Here is a 15,904-nt window from a genome sequence, read left to right on the forward strand (position 1 = left end):
ATATGAAAGCAATATCTGAAGGAACACAGTAGTTATGAGCCTTTTTCGAATCGTGGTCGCAGATTTCAAAACCTGAAAACTGACCCCAAGTTCAAGGTCAAGGCCATAGGAGTAAACAATTGTGTGCGCATGCAAAGGTGTTGTCTAGATACACATGCATACCAAATATGAAAGCAATATCTGAAGGGACACAGTAGTTATGAGCCTTTTTCGAATCGCGGTCGCAAATTTTGAAACCATAAAACTGACCCCAAGTTCAAGGTCAAGGTCACAGGGGTAAACAATTGTATGCGCATGGATTGGTGTTGTCTAGATACAAATGCATACCAAATATGAAAGCAATATATGAAGGGACACAGTAGTTATGAGCCTTTTTCGAATCGCGATCGCAGGAAAATCTCTGACCCGGCCCCACCCAAACCCATATAACTTTTGACCCAGGGGTCAGATCAAAATTCCAAATAGTGCAGGGTCGCACATATGCTCATAGCTACCATGTGTGTAAGTTTCAAGGTTCTAGTGCTTATAGTGTAGGAGGAGATAGTGGCCAGGACGGACGGGCAGACAGACGGACAGACGCCACAATATCCCCACGCTTTTTGATAAGATCGCCATAAATTAGCTTCTCTTGTTTTGTGAACACAGCATGCAAAATGTTTTGTGTCAATGCAGCATGTGGGGGTATACGTAACGTCTGTAACGCAGCTCTAGTTTAGTAATTGTTTTTGAAAACTATATGTGAATAATCTTATCGTGAATTCAGACATCGACACATGTCAGCCCTTTTCCACCGACACAAACTGATTACATTCGACTATGTTATCGTTCGATGATAGCAACTGATATTGATATAAATGAAAACAATCTCGTTGGTAAGAAACACATTTAATTTGGTAAATGCTCGAACATGGAAATAAAATGAGAAATGTATTTAACTCTATGGAACGAGACATTGTACGAAAACTACATAGCCTCTTTTCCTGTATATTCGGCCGCTTACGAGTGAAATTTACTTTTTCTACTGAATGAAAAGATTTTCAGCACAAGTGAGACATTTAATTAAACATCTTATATCTCCCCCACAAAAGTATGGCAAAATAATTCACAACGCAGGTATTTCCTTAGTAACAGGCCAATTCTACGTGGGCACCCTAGCAACCCTGATGTGTTGGTATCTTTCCTATTAATCTGTTCAGTCATCATTTTTATAGGAAAACATAAAACTTTGTAAGTAATTTGGATATAAATCACTAAATAAATATTCGTATAGACTAATAAACACAAAAATACTGTTTAAACGTGAATATTTGCTGTGATATTTACACAGCATGTGTAGCCGATTTTACTTAATTTCTACCTAAATTTAATTGTTCCCTAAAAAAGTTCAAATTTCACATGTTTTTAACCAAAATACAACATCTATGTTATAGATTTTTTTTAAAATAAGCATAACTAACTTAAGTTTATTCAGAAATATGTCATAATTGCCAAAATAAGGGGGTGGATGAATCTATAGGAATGGATGAAACAATAGGAAAGAAGGATACTTAACCTTTTTTACGGATATTTCGCCAGATATTTGATATTTTGATGTGTCGGATTGCCTCTAGAGAACGATTCCTGTCCATTTTTTTTATTAATAAGAATTAGCTGACTATGTTTTTTTTAAGGAAACGCACAATAAAAAACCATAAAAACTTAATAAAGCGACAACAGTGCGAACATTTTTAGCGCTATGTCTTTCGCTTTACAGTAGTAAGTAATAATTTTTTGATGAGACCTCCTTTTATAAGTCAAAGTTTTATATATCTTATAAAGCTCAATCAAATAAACATGCATTATGTAGTATAATGTCTTTATTTTGTCAAATAAAACAAAAGTTGCTTCGTCAGCTGTGAAAATACGATAACTCATGAACTGAGAACACGGTTTTACACTGAAATCTACAAATACCATATCCATCTTAATGTTTTTAATACTAATGTTAAATTCGCACATTAAGCAAAGACTTAACTTATCATTCTTTCGAGCACGTTTAATAATACGGCACAGATTTAACCTTCATCACAGATAAAGGAACACAAATGTATGTTCTGTTTATTTTATACAAATACTATTATACTACAGATATGAAACCTTCCTTGGAGCTAATGAGGTTGTTCCCAGGTAAATATAGTTATAATTAAAATAAATGTCAATGCAGAGGAACAAAACCTTTATAATCATATGGTAATTAAAATGTACATTTAAATAACATGTTTCGTCATTGACGTGTTCAATATTTTGGTATCCATCCACATTTTCTCAAAATAATTTCCAGATTAATAACTATTGCTTAAATCTTAAGCATACAATTACATTTTCCGACCTTTTTGGTTAAAGGAAGCTCACAAGTGGTCCAGATAACCATCTTCATTAATCAAAATTTCAGAAAAATAAAGAAAACATATGTTTATTAATTTAGTACAACTATTATGCTGTTTCGCTTCAAAATTATCGTTCAATAAAAAGATAATTTTACAAAGCATTTATATAGCGAAATGATGGAATAGTTATAACCGTGTAAGTTTTTTGTAAGTTGTAACAAATGTGTTCAAAGGATGCGCATGTACATATATATAACAGAACCTGTTTAATATGTGTTCGTATTTATTTATGTGTACTGTTGTAATTCACGTGTACTGTTGTCATCAATATGTACTTTTGAAATTCCCATGATTCATAATGTAGTAACTAAATGGTTTAATTTAAAATTTAAGTTTGCTTTCATTTTTTTCAGTATTTGCTCAATTTAGAGATGAAATTAGGGTTTTGCTCGAAACATATGCAAAAGGTAATGTTATTGTTCATGAATACACGAATAATGTTTATATATAGACAATATTTTTTATGTTTTAACTAAAGAGTAATGACGTCTTGTTTACTCCTACATAACTAAGCAAGGCTTATGCTTCGTATAAGTACACGAACTTTTTTTCACATGTATTTTAGTATAGTTGTTTAACTTCTGGATGCCCTGTTTAATAAAATTTGAAATTTGTAAACATTAAAAATACTGTTGAAACCAACACCATATTACACTTATGTTAAAATGTATGTGTATTGCTTATTTCAGAGGTTGACAAGGACCCACGGTCTTTACCGGGTAATACGATTAATTTAATTATATTAAAAGAAATAAAATATGAACAGCTACATTATAAAAACAGATTTGAAAATTAACGTGCACTCGTTCAAATCCGTTGCTATTAGATCTTGTGCTCGCCAGGGAATCTTCCATGCCCGTCATGTACTATGACAATATACAAATTCCAATCCTAATGCACTAAAATGTAAAACCTTTTGAGCCCCCATAACCATACATTTTATTAAAGAGCATTCTAAGCGGAAAACATTTAAGAAATAAAAAGGGCGATCTTAAACCATAGCAGCGATTTACGGGTAAACATCGACGCTTTCCCTGCACACATGTTTAGAAAAGAATTCCAAAACTAGTGTAATAAATTAAAAACACGTATTCCAGTAAAGCAATATAATTTGATAGAGAATGTAATTGTACATCTCAATTAGTTCGTAAACTGAAATTATTCTGAAATTATTGTCTTTATATCGCTGAAAATAAATTATATGTATCAAAATCAACATTTATCTGCTGCGTATGCACATTTTCAGCCCGACCCACAAACTAGAAATGTGTCAAACACGTACTGAAGAATGTCCTATGATAAGCCGCAATGGCTTATCATATCGTTTATTTGATTTTAAAAGGACCTTTACCGCCAAAAGAAACCAAACAGATATCAATTAGTACAATTACCAAAACATGTATGAAATCGATTTTTGATAATAAAAACGTACCAAGCAATCAATTTTTACTACCTACTGTTTTTTTCCCGTGAAACGCTATACTCTGAAGAAAACCAAACAATAAGTATACTGAATGAAATAACAGTATTGTTTTTAGATATTAAAGCCCCAATATAGTTGCTTTTTCAAGTTTTAAATAAATTGTAATTTTCTTACAAGATTATTATTCTTTTACCATTAAGAATAATTACACTCGAAAATAGTATTTTGTATTTGATAAACGCGTTATGTTTGTACGCAAGTTAAATATTAAATGATAACAGATTATGTGACGCGAATATGTCCCAAGTATATTCTTCTTTTTTCACTGTGCTCTGCTCATGGTCGAAAATTGTCTATCAAAATTAAATGTCAAGGCGACTGGCAAATATATAATATTAAACGTTGTTCGTTTACTCATTTGTTTAAATATTATGAATAAACATAAATATAAATATAAACGTGATGTTATGTCACAATGAGAGCCGTTTAGTCAGTCAAAATTTAGGTCAACAATCACAACCTTAACTATACTTATGAAATGTTATAAAAGAGAGAGTGATTGATAGAGAAATCATATCAAGTCGGGTAAATCATGAATTGAGTGCATCTTTTTTACATTCAGTCCAATTTTAAACAAATGTGTCGATTTATGAAAGACACTCTCTTAATGGAAGTACGGAAGTGTAATCTGACAGATGTGATTGCCCTGATAAGTTTAATTGAATTTTCGAGACATATAAATATTCCCCAAAACGAACGTAAATATGGTATATGCAGCTCAAATGATATCGGAAAAGAGTTTCTGTAATTGTCTGTCCTCTTTATACCGATCTAGAAAAATGTGTATTGACATAGTTTATTATAACCGACCCGAGATTAGCTTTGGGCAGCTCATTAGGACTACGCCGTGCTTCCGACGCTGCCCGAAGCCAATCTCGCGTTTGCCCGTCAATGTTCGGATATCGTCGCGGGAAATTGACAAGGAATATATAATGACACAACAAATAAAAACGAGTATTTTGTAATTCGTTCAATCTATGTTACCATACCACATCTAGCGTTGACTTCTTTGCTTTATCTATAAGGAACACTAATTTTTATGGGTTTACTTTATTTTACGTAACATTCGTTGACTTTGAGTATTTAAAGTTCTGCAATTCATATAAGTACAAATATAACATATATTTATATCAAAATTACGTTGAGGGCATTCTTGTTGCTCAAGACACTGTACAGTCATATATTCAGTACTTATCCAGAACGTAGGTAACAATTTCCTCAAGGTAAAAGGATGCGAATCGAAAGCCTCAGCAAAATTTTGGACTATTTACCGACCAGTATGACAAATATCGACAATTTTATTCTACTAAGCTTGCTTTCAATAAGTCACCATTTTTATGATTACGCATAGTTTATTCAAGTTTTGTTTTGTACAAAACATTATTTAGTACACTTAACACCAATTCTGTATTCCTAGTTATTTTAACTGATGTGATTATTACAACTCGACTTTAACCCAACTTTATTGTATTGAAATAGGCTTTGTATAATTTATTTTTTATTTTCTCACATTGTGAGTTCTTGCTTTGTCAGTGAGATAACATGTGTGGTTTTTAAGCTATTGATTAAGTGTATGAGTGATTAACAAAATTACGATTAAAGTAAGGGTTGTAACCAAGAGGCATGTGCATGGTTGTAATTTATATTTGCCTAATACCAATTGAGATAATTAATGTAAAGGCTAGCCGATGATATAGCTCGTTAAGCCACACGGTATAGTGGGATGTATTTGTTCTGATTCCAGACAAAGAATTGGGAACGAAAGAGCTTCTCACAGGTAATTCTTTTGGTATACTAAAGGGATAGAAATATTTATATTGTTTGTATTTGTGTTTCTAATGATATTTTTTTAATGTATTCATTCATTTTAAAATGACTTTTTATCTTACAGTAAGTGTGTTTGTTTTTATTTTTGTGTATTTGTCGTTCATATATATGCTGGACTGGTTCAGTGCTTTTTTTATTTTAGCATTTGAAAGATACATGTATATGAAAGGTAAGGTAGTTTTGTTTACTTGACATTAATAAAACAGCTATGATATTCGGATACTAAATATGCATGAGATTTTGAAATATTAACGCCAATAGATTGATTGAGCAATATTTTGTGCACTTGATTGTTCTAAAACTCAGCCTGACGAAAAATGCAATATATATGATTTTTTTCGGTGTAATTACGTGAACTATTTTTCAAAGTAAAGTAAAAACATGAATATTTGTCTATTAAAAACGTTATTTATTGAGCTATAACTCGGTCTTCAAATATGCATTCATACTATGCCCGTCTCCGTTTGAGTCTTCTTGGCCCTATCTTATTGAACGTATATATAAACCTATGCAAAAAAGGTCACGGTCAGAAAAGATGGATCCGTAGATGTGTTTACGTAAAAAAAATGCATGGATTTTATCCTATATAAAACTCAAAACTGTCGCAGATGGACGATGGTAAATTCTTCTGGAATTGATTACTCAAACATATTACTTATTGATTTCTCCCATTTAATTTTCTAAATGCCAAGCTAATTTATTTTAACAGGTGACTTGTACAACACAAATGCGGATATTATCTTGTTTTCTCCACGTTCAAAAGTATTATATTGGCTGCCAATCTAAACGTTGAAATGCATCTTTGTATTCTGCTGTAGTATAAATCCGTCAACTTGTTTTCATATTGTTTTAATTGTTAGCGTTGAAATTATATTAATATGATTTTTGTTAACAAATATAAAAATCACTGCAGGTATTATAAGCATGACTTACCTGTGTACGCGCGCATATAGATTCCGTAGGTTTATTAAGCTGGTTTAAATTTACGCTTGATTACGTGTGGGCTATTATTAAATATATATTTGCATCATCTTCAGACGAAGATGATGAAGCGAAAGAGATCAACATAGAGACGGGTATTTTGTTGGCAATACTTTTATTTTTCATTTTTTATGAACAATCATTCCCCAACTGCTATGCTTCGATCTACTATTCCGAGTCAGTGATCTCCGTTTTTTAACTTGTATTTGCGTTTAGTCTGGTATCAAGAACATTCTTAAGTTTTTTAAGCTAAATCCAGAAGATGAGTTTTGAGTTTTCACTCAGCTGAGAACTCGGAATGTCGATCAGTACACAACATCAAAACTAAGCAATAAGTAGACTTACATATTAAAGCTTAAACTCATGGTTGAGTTAAACTCAAAACTAAAAAAGACATTTGGGTACAAAAAGTTGTGCACGATGTTTAAGCTTATCTCATATATACGTAAAAATTAGAAATAAGTCAGAATAATGACTTAAGTACGTTCGTGATTTAAGACCCATGTGTTTGATTCCGATGACTTATTGTTAGGCAATTTGTTACTTACCATCCATTAAAGACCTCGTGGCAATATGATTTATTAGGGGTTTCACTTTTTGTATATAACACATAATCAAGGTCAAAGTTGTATGAATTATCAAATCAATTTTATACTGAATGCAAATATATTTGTTGAGACGATTTGAAATACATTACAAGTACAATTCACACGTATTTATAACTGCTTGGTTCGTGCTCTTACATGTTTTTGTTTTTCAACAGAAGTTGACAGATGTTAGGCGGGTAAATTATTTTTAATATTTAATATGTTGATGCGATTGATAAAGGAAAGGAAGACAACGACGTTGAATTGTTTGAATATCAAAAGGAGTTAGCAAGAGAGGGCTGTGAGGGCGAAAGCGTAGTCATAATGGCTCCCACAAACTCTGGGAAAACGTACGTGGGCAGCCGTATAATGCAAGTAAGTTTAATTTGAAACATATGTTAGTATTACACATGCAATATCGAGCTGCATAGTAAGATTATTTACCTCATGAGTCAGTAAAAACTGTTACTGACATGTATTATGTACATTTGTAAATTTGCAAAATCGGTTACATTGTAAGCAAGATGGTTGCGAAATTGGAACATATTACTTGCAGTAACGTTTCCATCAAACTTATCTTTTATTTATCAGACGACCACTATGTTTATTAACAATAAAAAATGTTGAAAATAGTTTGATTCAAGACAATGTCTAAAGGTAAACATATAAAGACAAACAAATAGCTGATTTGTGAAATGATTTGCCCTGGTCACGGATTACTTTACGATACATGTTACTATACCGATTTAGGGTGTATTGCAAACATAAAATGTCTTGAAAAAAACTATTTTGTGTTAAAATACAGCCCATTTTATTATTTGACCTCAAATTATCACTGGCATGTAAGCTAGTGACACAGATTATGCGTGTGAGAATCGACCGTTGAGCTACACAGGAGCTGCGTGTTACACATAAAACAGTGGTAATTTGTGAATAGTATTTAAATATTACCCGAGCAATAGATAAATGTCTAGTCCTAACAGAATACAAACATTTAGGGACATACTAAGGTACAGATGAACGCACGATGATCTATTCATTTGTGTATGACTCAACCTTTGTGTGTCGGGGGAAGGCATACAAATAAATCACTCCCATTTAGTACAAACATTAATATGATGCTACTTTAAACGGTATAATATAAGATACAGGCAAGAAAAACATAACCTTCTATTTTTGAAAATAGCCAAATAATCCATACATTGAAAAGGTCTACTATCTGAATTTTCATCAGGTTCATCTCCGTAGACAAAAGGCGCAAGCTCTACTTGCAAAAGTAATTTTCGTGGTTGAGAACGAGGCACTAGCTTTTCAGCAAGGCAAATTGTTTGCGAAGAAACTGCCTGCATATAGAACCAAAGTGTTTACCGGAAGTGTCCAGCGGGATAAGCAGCAATACCTCTGGGACTTTCTTGCAAGGTACTAATTTGGTGTGAGCTTGCCGCGCATTTTACGTTCTCTTTTCTTTTTCTCCATCGTATTTCGGTAGATTTGAGTTCATTATCTCTATTATCCATGGCTTTTTAATTAAATACTGCCGAAGGTGTGCCAATACGGGCGCATTGCATACTTTATTTATGTAATAACCTATAGAAATAATTGATCGTATGAAATAATATATGAAAAAATGCTTAAAAACGGGCGTTGATTATGGTCTTTGTATTATCAAATTTTGGCGTAAATTTAATACAGATTGAATACACTGGTGGGAAAATTAGCGCAGACTTTGTTGTCCATAAAATGAAGAAATGGCATTCTTACTTATTGTGTGTTTTTAGTCGTGACATTTTTGTGGTGACAGCACAAGTGTTGGTGAACGCCCTTAAAACTGGTCAAATTCAAAGTCTTACACAGTTCTCGCTTATCGTGTTTGATGAGTGCCACCACTCGAATCAGCAACACAGGTACAACGAGATTTTGTGGAAATACATCGAAATGAAGTTGCAACCTGGTACCGATGTCGCTGGATTGCCACAGGTATTGATGCTTTCTGTACGGTATTAGCTCTTCTGGGCTCAATGTTCTCATGGGAAGCTTTTATCGTTGCTCAGAATATTTTTCTAAATGATATTTCGGTCGGGTTCGAAAATGGTTCTGGTCCTTTAAAAACCAAGGTTCAAATGGGGAAGGGCAGTTTTCATTATATGGTTAGAGTATAAGATTGTCTTATTTTCCGCCCGATCTTCATGAAATTTTCTCAGTACGTTTCGTTTGATGATATATCTACCTTGTCGGAAATTTGTTCCGGTTCTTTAAAAAAAAACACGACCTCTTGGGGCGGTTCAGTTTGCCTTTAATTGCCATTGTACAATCTGGTGAATAATTAAGTTATAAGGCACCTTTGTTTTGCCAAATCAGCCTTCAAATTGCTCAGAACATTTTGTTTTAGTGATGTTTTGGCCGATTTCGAAAGTGGTTTCAGTCCAATTGAAAAAAATTGCCACCAAAAGACCTGGTGGTTAAAATTGTGAACACTCTAGAGGTAATACTTATTGCCAAATCTTCATGAATTGTGGTCAGGGCCCGTATTCACCAACCGATTCTTAGACTTAAGAATAAAGAATAGACTTAGAACCAAGAAAAATGTGTTCAGTGTTTGAATATATACAGGCTTCCACTAGTGATTATGTCATTAACAAAATGTTCTATATGAAGAATAATATAGATAGAGGTGTTTACTGCAGAGTTTGACTCAATATTAAAGAAATTCTTGAATATTCTAATTTAAAGAATTTTCTTTATTCTTAGACTTAAGTCAAAGAATTGTTTGGTTAATACGGGCCCCGGACATTTGTATCAACGATATCTCGTCCGAGTTCGGAACTGGGTGGCATTCGATCAAATGTGTGTCTCTAGGTCAAATTAAAAAGCTTTTGATTACTCTAGAGAGCTTCATGAGATTTTGTCAGAAAAGTAGCCACAATGATATCTCGGTTTAGTTTGGAGATGTGTCAACGGAGGTGAAAAATTAAGTCATTAGGTCCAAGAAAATAATTACCTGTGGTTACTATAAGTGCCTGAACACGTTAAGACAAACGCTAGACTGATTAATTTCTACGATAATATGTGTATCTCGTTTGAATACTGATAATAAAATAAAAATATAACACAATAGCGATAGTAGAAATGCATTATAAAACCATGTTATAAAAACACCCTTTATGTTGTTAAATTGAGTAGCGCTATTATGGGAAAGGGCTCGGTTTTTACTGTTACTTTACTTTAACATAAAATGACTATGAACTCGTCAAGACAAATTAACAATACTTTAAAATTCCTGAAATGAATTGCACAACTTCCTAGTACACGCTGTGTATCCAAATAACGCACTTAAGCGAAAATATGTTGTTAATGTTCGTATGCGAAATTTGATACGATGATCTTTAAGTATTATAAGAATACATAAAATATGTCAAAATATCTATTTGCACAGCGGACCTCTTCTTTTTATAGTGTACATGAATTTAAAACTTAAAACACGTATCTTTGTTAAAAATAATACACATCCAAAAATTACATGCGGAAAAAATTATTTTAAATTACTATTATTACATGCGAAAAAATTTATTTTAAATTACTATTATGTTCAAACCTTTCACAGCGGTATGACTTTTATCACTGTCAGTAGTCATATGAGTTTTTCGGTCCATCATAATAATGATCAATTATATACTTAAAGGAATGATGTTTTCGGAGTGCTTTGATGATGAACCTGAAAACCCAAAATTAGTTAAAATGGGACAAATTCTACAAGACGTGCTCGTTGCTGACAACACTTCCAGAGGAATCATATCTGTGAAAACCCGTGAACTCGCAAAGGCACTTGTAAGCTGGATTAACGAGACGGACAATTTGAAAATCTTACACGCATCCGAGTTTGTTGGTCAAAATGTGGCAACTTCGAAAGGAAGTAAATACCTTTTAATTTTAGTCATTTCAATTGACGTTAATGTTGAATAATGAATATGCTTGATTGGAACATACCAAGCGTTGTAAACAATTCCGCATTTATCACATTTGTGTGGTTGGATACAAGGGATGATACTTACCTTGTTATTTTTTATGTCTGCCATTGTTAAGGTTTTAACCCCATTTCAGGTATGACCAAATGTAAACAGAAGGATGCTCTGGAATATTTCAAAGGCGGTCGTCACAAGGTGATTATAGCAACGTCGGTTGCAGAAGAAGGACTTGATATCCGTAAGTGTAACCTCGTGATCCGTTATGAGCACGTCACCAACGAAATTGTGCGCCGTCAATCCATAGGTATGTTTCTCTATAAAATAATATATTTAAAAAATCATTTCATCTATATGAACAAGCACCGCTGACATAGTATTGCATCAATTGTTGTTTAACTCAATTATAGTTAATATAAAATGGGAATTTGAAAGGATTTAAACCGTGTCTTCTTCGTTAGTAAACTTCTCCCCCTCATCCTAGATAAGTGTTTACTCTATAAATGTAAACGTGCTTTAATATTTTATATGTATATTGGGTAAACTGTGAATACTTGTTGTACAGCTATATTACGTAAACTTTGAATATTGTTAATGTTATCTCTTCGATTTAAAATCCTTACATTTGACAAAGTGTGATTTACCAACAATGCGAGAAAAGTTCTGTTGTCAAATGATATCTGATGATACACATTTACTTGCTCTTGTTAAACGTTGGTTGTGTTTGTCGTTCATTGTGTTTTGATTGTTTTGTTAGGCCGCGTTCGGACTGATTTCAGTCGATATCTTGTGATATCGGAAGAGGGATCGTGGATACTTGATAAAGAAGAAGAGAATCACCGTTGCGAGGAGCTTATGAATCCGATTGTACCGCACTTGCAGGCATTCATAGATGATCGTGTCAATCTTTGGGAAAATGAGCTTCTCACGATACAAACGGAGATGAAAGAAGAACGTGACCGAGAAAAAGAGAGAAGACGCTTGAACATGGTCAACCAAGTGCAATTCCAATGCTTAAACTGCAGTGCGTTTATTTGCAGGTCAGACGACATAAAATGCATCATGGGCGTTCATCATATTATAACTGATCCAGACGCTGACGAAAGACTCAGACTGGAGCGTGACGCTCCATATTTTGTAGAACCAGAAGGTTTAGAATACGGCGGGCAGGTGTATTGCGCTAATGTCAGTTGCCAGTTAAAGTTAGGAGTTATCTGTACGTTTTTTAAGTATAAGTACATTGACTTTCCATTGATTTCACTGAAAGCGTTTCGAGTCGTTAATCCAGATGGCACTGGGAAATCATACAAAGTATGGAAGAACGTTCCTTGTAAAATAGCTGATTTCACATTTGATGATCTTAGAGATGTATAGCTGACCGGTTGAATAATTTTGTGTAAACAATGTATACTTGCATACGTGATATGTGAGCAAATTATTTGCATTTTGCTCGCCCGTCATTCCGTCGCACGTTTTTTTTGTGTGCTATCAGATCGGATAAATGTCGGTAAATTGAAAATAATGGAAATTGATTTATAGTGCACAATGTGTTATTTGGATGGTTAGAAGAAGCTAATGTGAACAATTCAAGAAACATGTTTTATGATGTCTAGCTTGTTATTTCGATGTCTTTGATCTGAAGATAAAATTGCATTCAAATAACTGGACCCATTGTATTGAGAAGCACGAATCAGTTTACAGATATTCTTGCTGTATATTTTGCGTTAGCGAATTTGATCCTGTTGTTCTCGCAATCTTCGTAGTTGTTTTTTTTTCTAGTTTCATTTTATTTGAACAGTCGTCCACATTCGATATCATCCGTCTGTTTTACTGATGCATATACATGTATTAATAATACTTTTTGACTACTCTTCTGATCTTACTGTTTAATCCCATAAGCCACAGAAACTAATACAATTGATATTAAAATCGGTATCAATTATATTGAGAGTAAATGGCGTCGACAATTTGATTTAAAAAAAAAAATCTGTTAGAAACGCATTCAATTATGGAATAACCACTGTTTACAAATTCTACTTACGGAGTATATACCCCATGTACTCGCCGATTTAATAGGGGTATCACCCACCTTTGCGTATAGATAGCAATACCATTGAAATGTTCTACATCTTTATTATTTGTCCAGTTTCAATGCGGCTTGTTTGATAATTGTATTTTGGTTTAGTCTATTAGATGTCTGTTAGAACTGACTTTTGTTATCTAATCATTTGTAAGTTCTTAGGTACCGGAGCCAAAAATACATGTCTGACATTAAGTGTCGCAGATTAAATTGTTTAACGTTATGTATCTCGAAACAAATGTATTTATTGAATTAGAACTAGTGAACTTTCACTTATGTTGAGGCACAGTTTGTGATATATCTCTATGGTTGCATGCTCACGTGTGATATATTGTTCTAGAGTTAGTTACTTTTTATCTAGAGATATATGCGTCCTTTTCTATCTTTACATTATTATCGTGTTGATTAAGAAATGTGTGCAATCAAATTGTTATGTGTATGAAGTAAAGATTATAAAAGTATTTTGCCTTGTTCATCTTCGTTGTGTTCATGTTACTATTTTTGTGCAAAACGTTAATGCGTAAGATAAAAAGAAGTTGATTGTTGTTGTAGAGTTATAAATAAAATTATGTATTTTATTATTTGTGTTTGTATTGTATGAAAATATGTCAGTATGAACATATTTCATTTAAGTCTTTGCATAGTTAGGTCTTTGTAGTGTTTCTTTTACATATTACACTGTTTAACACCATTTAAGGATGAACATTAAAGGCTCAAATACAATTGACAGTTCTACTTTTTAAAGTACATCCGCACTCTTCAGGCATACAAACCAAACTCCCGCTGTACGTGTAATCGCAGAGGCATTGGTTTCTTGGCGTGCGCAGCAAGTAGGCGTGGCCAGTGCACGTTAGACTTCAATCCCTCCTAATTAATGAATTATCTACATGTGCATACTAAAACATTAACCCATACATTCACACGCAATTCATAATAACAAATTACACCATGCATTTATCAAACATTTGGACAAAGTTTATCAAAATAAATCACCACATTGTCAAATGAAAACATTTTAACCATGACGATAAAACAACATGCTGCTAGTACGTGTTATTTTCTCAAACACTTCCCATAAATCGTCCGTTTGACACTAACGAGCAACCAAACTGACCATTTACTAAATCCACGTTGTAGGCCATTTGATACCCGCTTCACATGTTAGAATAATTGAAATTTACTAGCATCCGCGGGGCAAGCATCACGCGTGTTGTCTTTACTAAACAATATATTCAATTACTATATAAATTAGCGATTCATCTACACCAGTTTAAAATTATTGAATTGTTCATGCATGTTTTCGAACCTTTATCTGCGTCTTTTCTCGAACATGATACAGATTGCTCATTAGTTGGCCGCCTGGGGGTATTTCGCCTTTGTTCAATTCATTATATTCATAGTTTTCGAAATGCTCGCAACACAACTTCTAGTATTGTCTGTAAGAAGAGATAATGGCAATACATGCGTCAAACACCATTTTCAAAGATTGACACTAGTTTTGCGCCGCTCGTTATTACTTTGGTGACCTCAAGCTCAACATATCTACTGTAATAGTCGACACATACAAATTGTAATCACCCAGGCCCTAATACTTCCGCAGCTAAATATTTCCTTGGGGCACTTGAGAGCTCGGTTTTCGTCAACGGTTTGGGATTTGTTGACTGGTTTACCAACTGACGGCCCTAAGACGTCTCACAGTAATTTTCATTTTTTTTATCGATAACCGGCCAACATACTTTGGTTTTCAAGTTGCTTTTCCTCGACACGATTGATGGATGACCCACCTGACCTAAGTCAAAAACGCGTTTGTTCGCATCTCGCCAGCTGTCAATCTGATTCTTATCTAAATATCGATCGACCAATCAGCGATCGATAAATCGGGCGCACCGGTTGCTAACGACCTGTCCGCCATTTTCTAGACAAGCCGAATGCATAGTTCTCATGTATTCATCGAGTTTCGTTTATTTTGTTCGAACAAAATAGAAAATGAAATAAATAGGAACGGTGTAAGTAAGGTCTATGTTACTCGGACAGTCGGTATCCAGATAGATAAGTTAGAGGAATTTAATTTGTTGCTGGGAACGAGATTTTGACCCATCTGGTAAAAACATGACGTTTTCAGTTAAGCATATATAATGAAAGTGATACATCTGACAATCAATATATATATATATATATATATATATATATATATATATATATATATATATATATATATTACCATTTTAAAGAATTTAAGACAAAGACATACCAGCAAATTAAAATAAAAAATGCCCTAGACGGATATCGAACATCATAGACATGTTTATAATTTTAAAAAGTATGCACATTTTCTTGAAATAGGTGTGTATTCAGAAATTTAACATTATGTATAGGAACGAACTTGGAACTAAAATGAATAACTGCTCATAATACAATTTGTGTTGTGCATCTATACTGCCAGACTTTTTTTTATTTATTTAGCAATTCTATTTTATTAAACGATTGATAAAATTAATTAGACAAAATTAATTAAGTTAACAGTTGATATGGAAACAGTAAATTGTCAATTGCATATACAT

General features: G+C 33.3%; 1 protein-coding gene across 1 annotated transcript; it reads left to right on the forward strand.

The window, feature by feature from the left end:
- Positions 1–796: 796 nt before the first annotated feature.
- On the forward strand, positions 797–13,134 carry LOC127869635 (interferon-induced helicase C domain-containing protein 1-like). The gene is made up of 13 exons (XM_052412291.1): positions 797–872; positions 2,128–2,166; positions 2,780–2,833; positions 3,116–3,145; positions 5,654–5,686; positions 5,879–5,905; positions 7,546–7,679; positions 8,539–8,723; positions 9,083–9,281; positions 10,214–10,217; positions 10,984–11,214; positions 11,403–11,570; positions 12,021–13,134. The coding sequence occupies exons 1-13, from the start codon at positions 830–832 to the stop codon at positions 12,635–12,637; spliced, it is 1,764 nt and encodes a 587-aa protein (XP_052268251.1). The 5' UTR covers positions 797–829; the 3' UTR covers positions 12,638–13,134.
- The last annotated feature ends 2,770 nt before the right edge of the window (positions 13,135–15,904 follow it).

The sequence above is a fragment of the Dreissena polymorpha genome, chromosome 2 (assembly GCF_020536995.1).
Source record: "Dreissena polymorpha isolate Duluth1 chromosome 2, UMN_Dpol_1.0, whole genome shotgun sequence".
Taxonomy (NCBI): Eukaryota; Metazoa; Mollusca; class Bivalvia; order Myida; family Dreissenidae; genus Dreissena; species Dreissena polymorpha.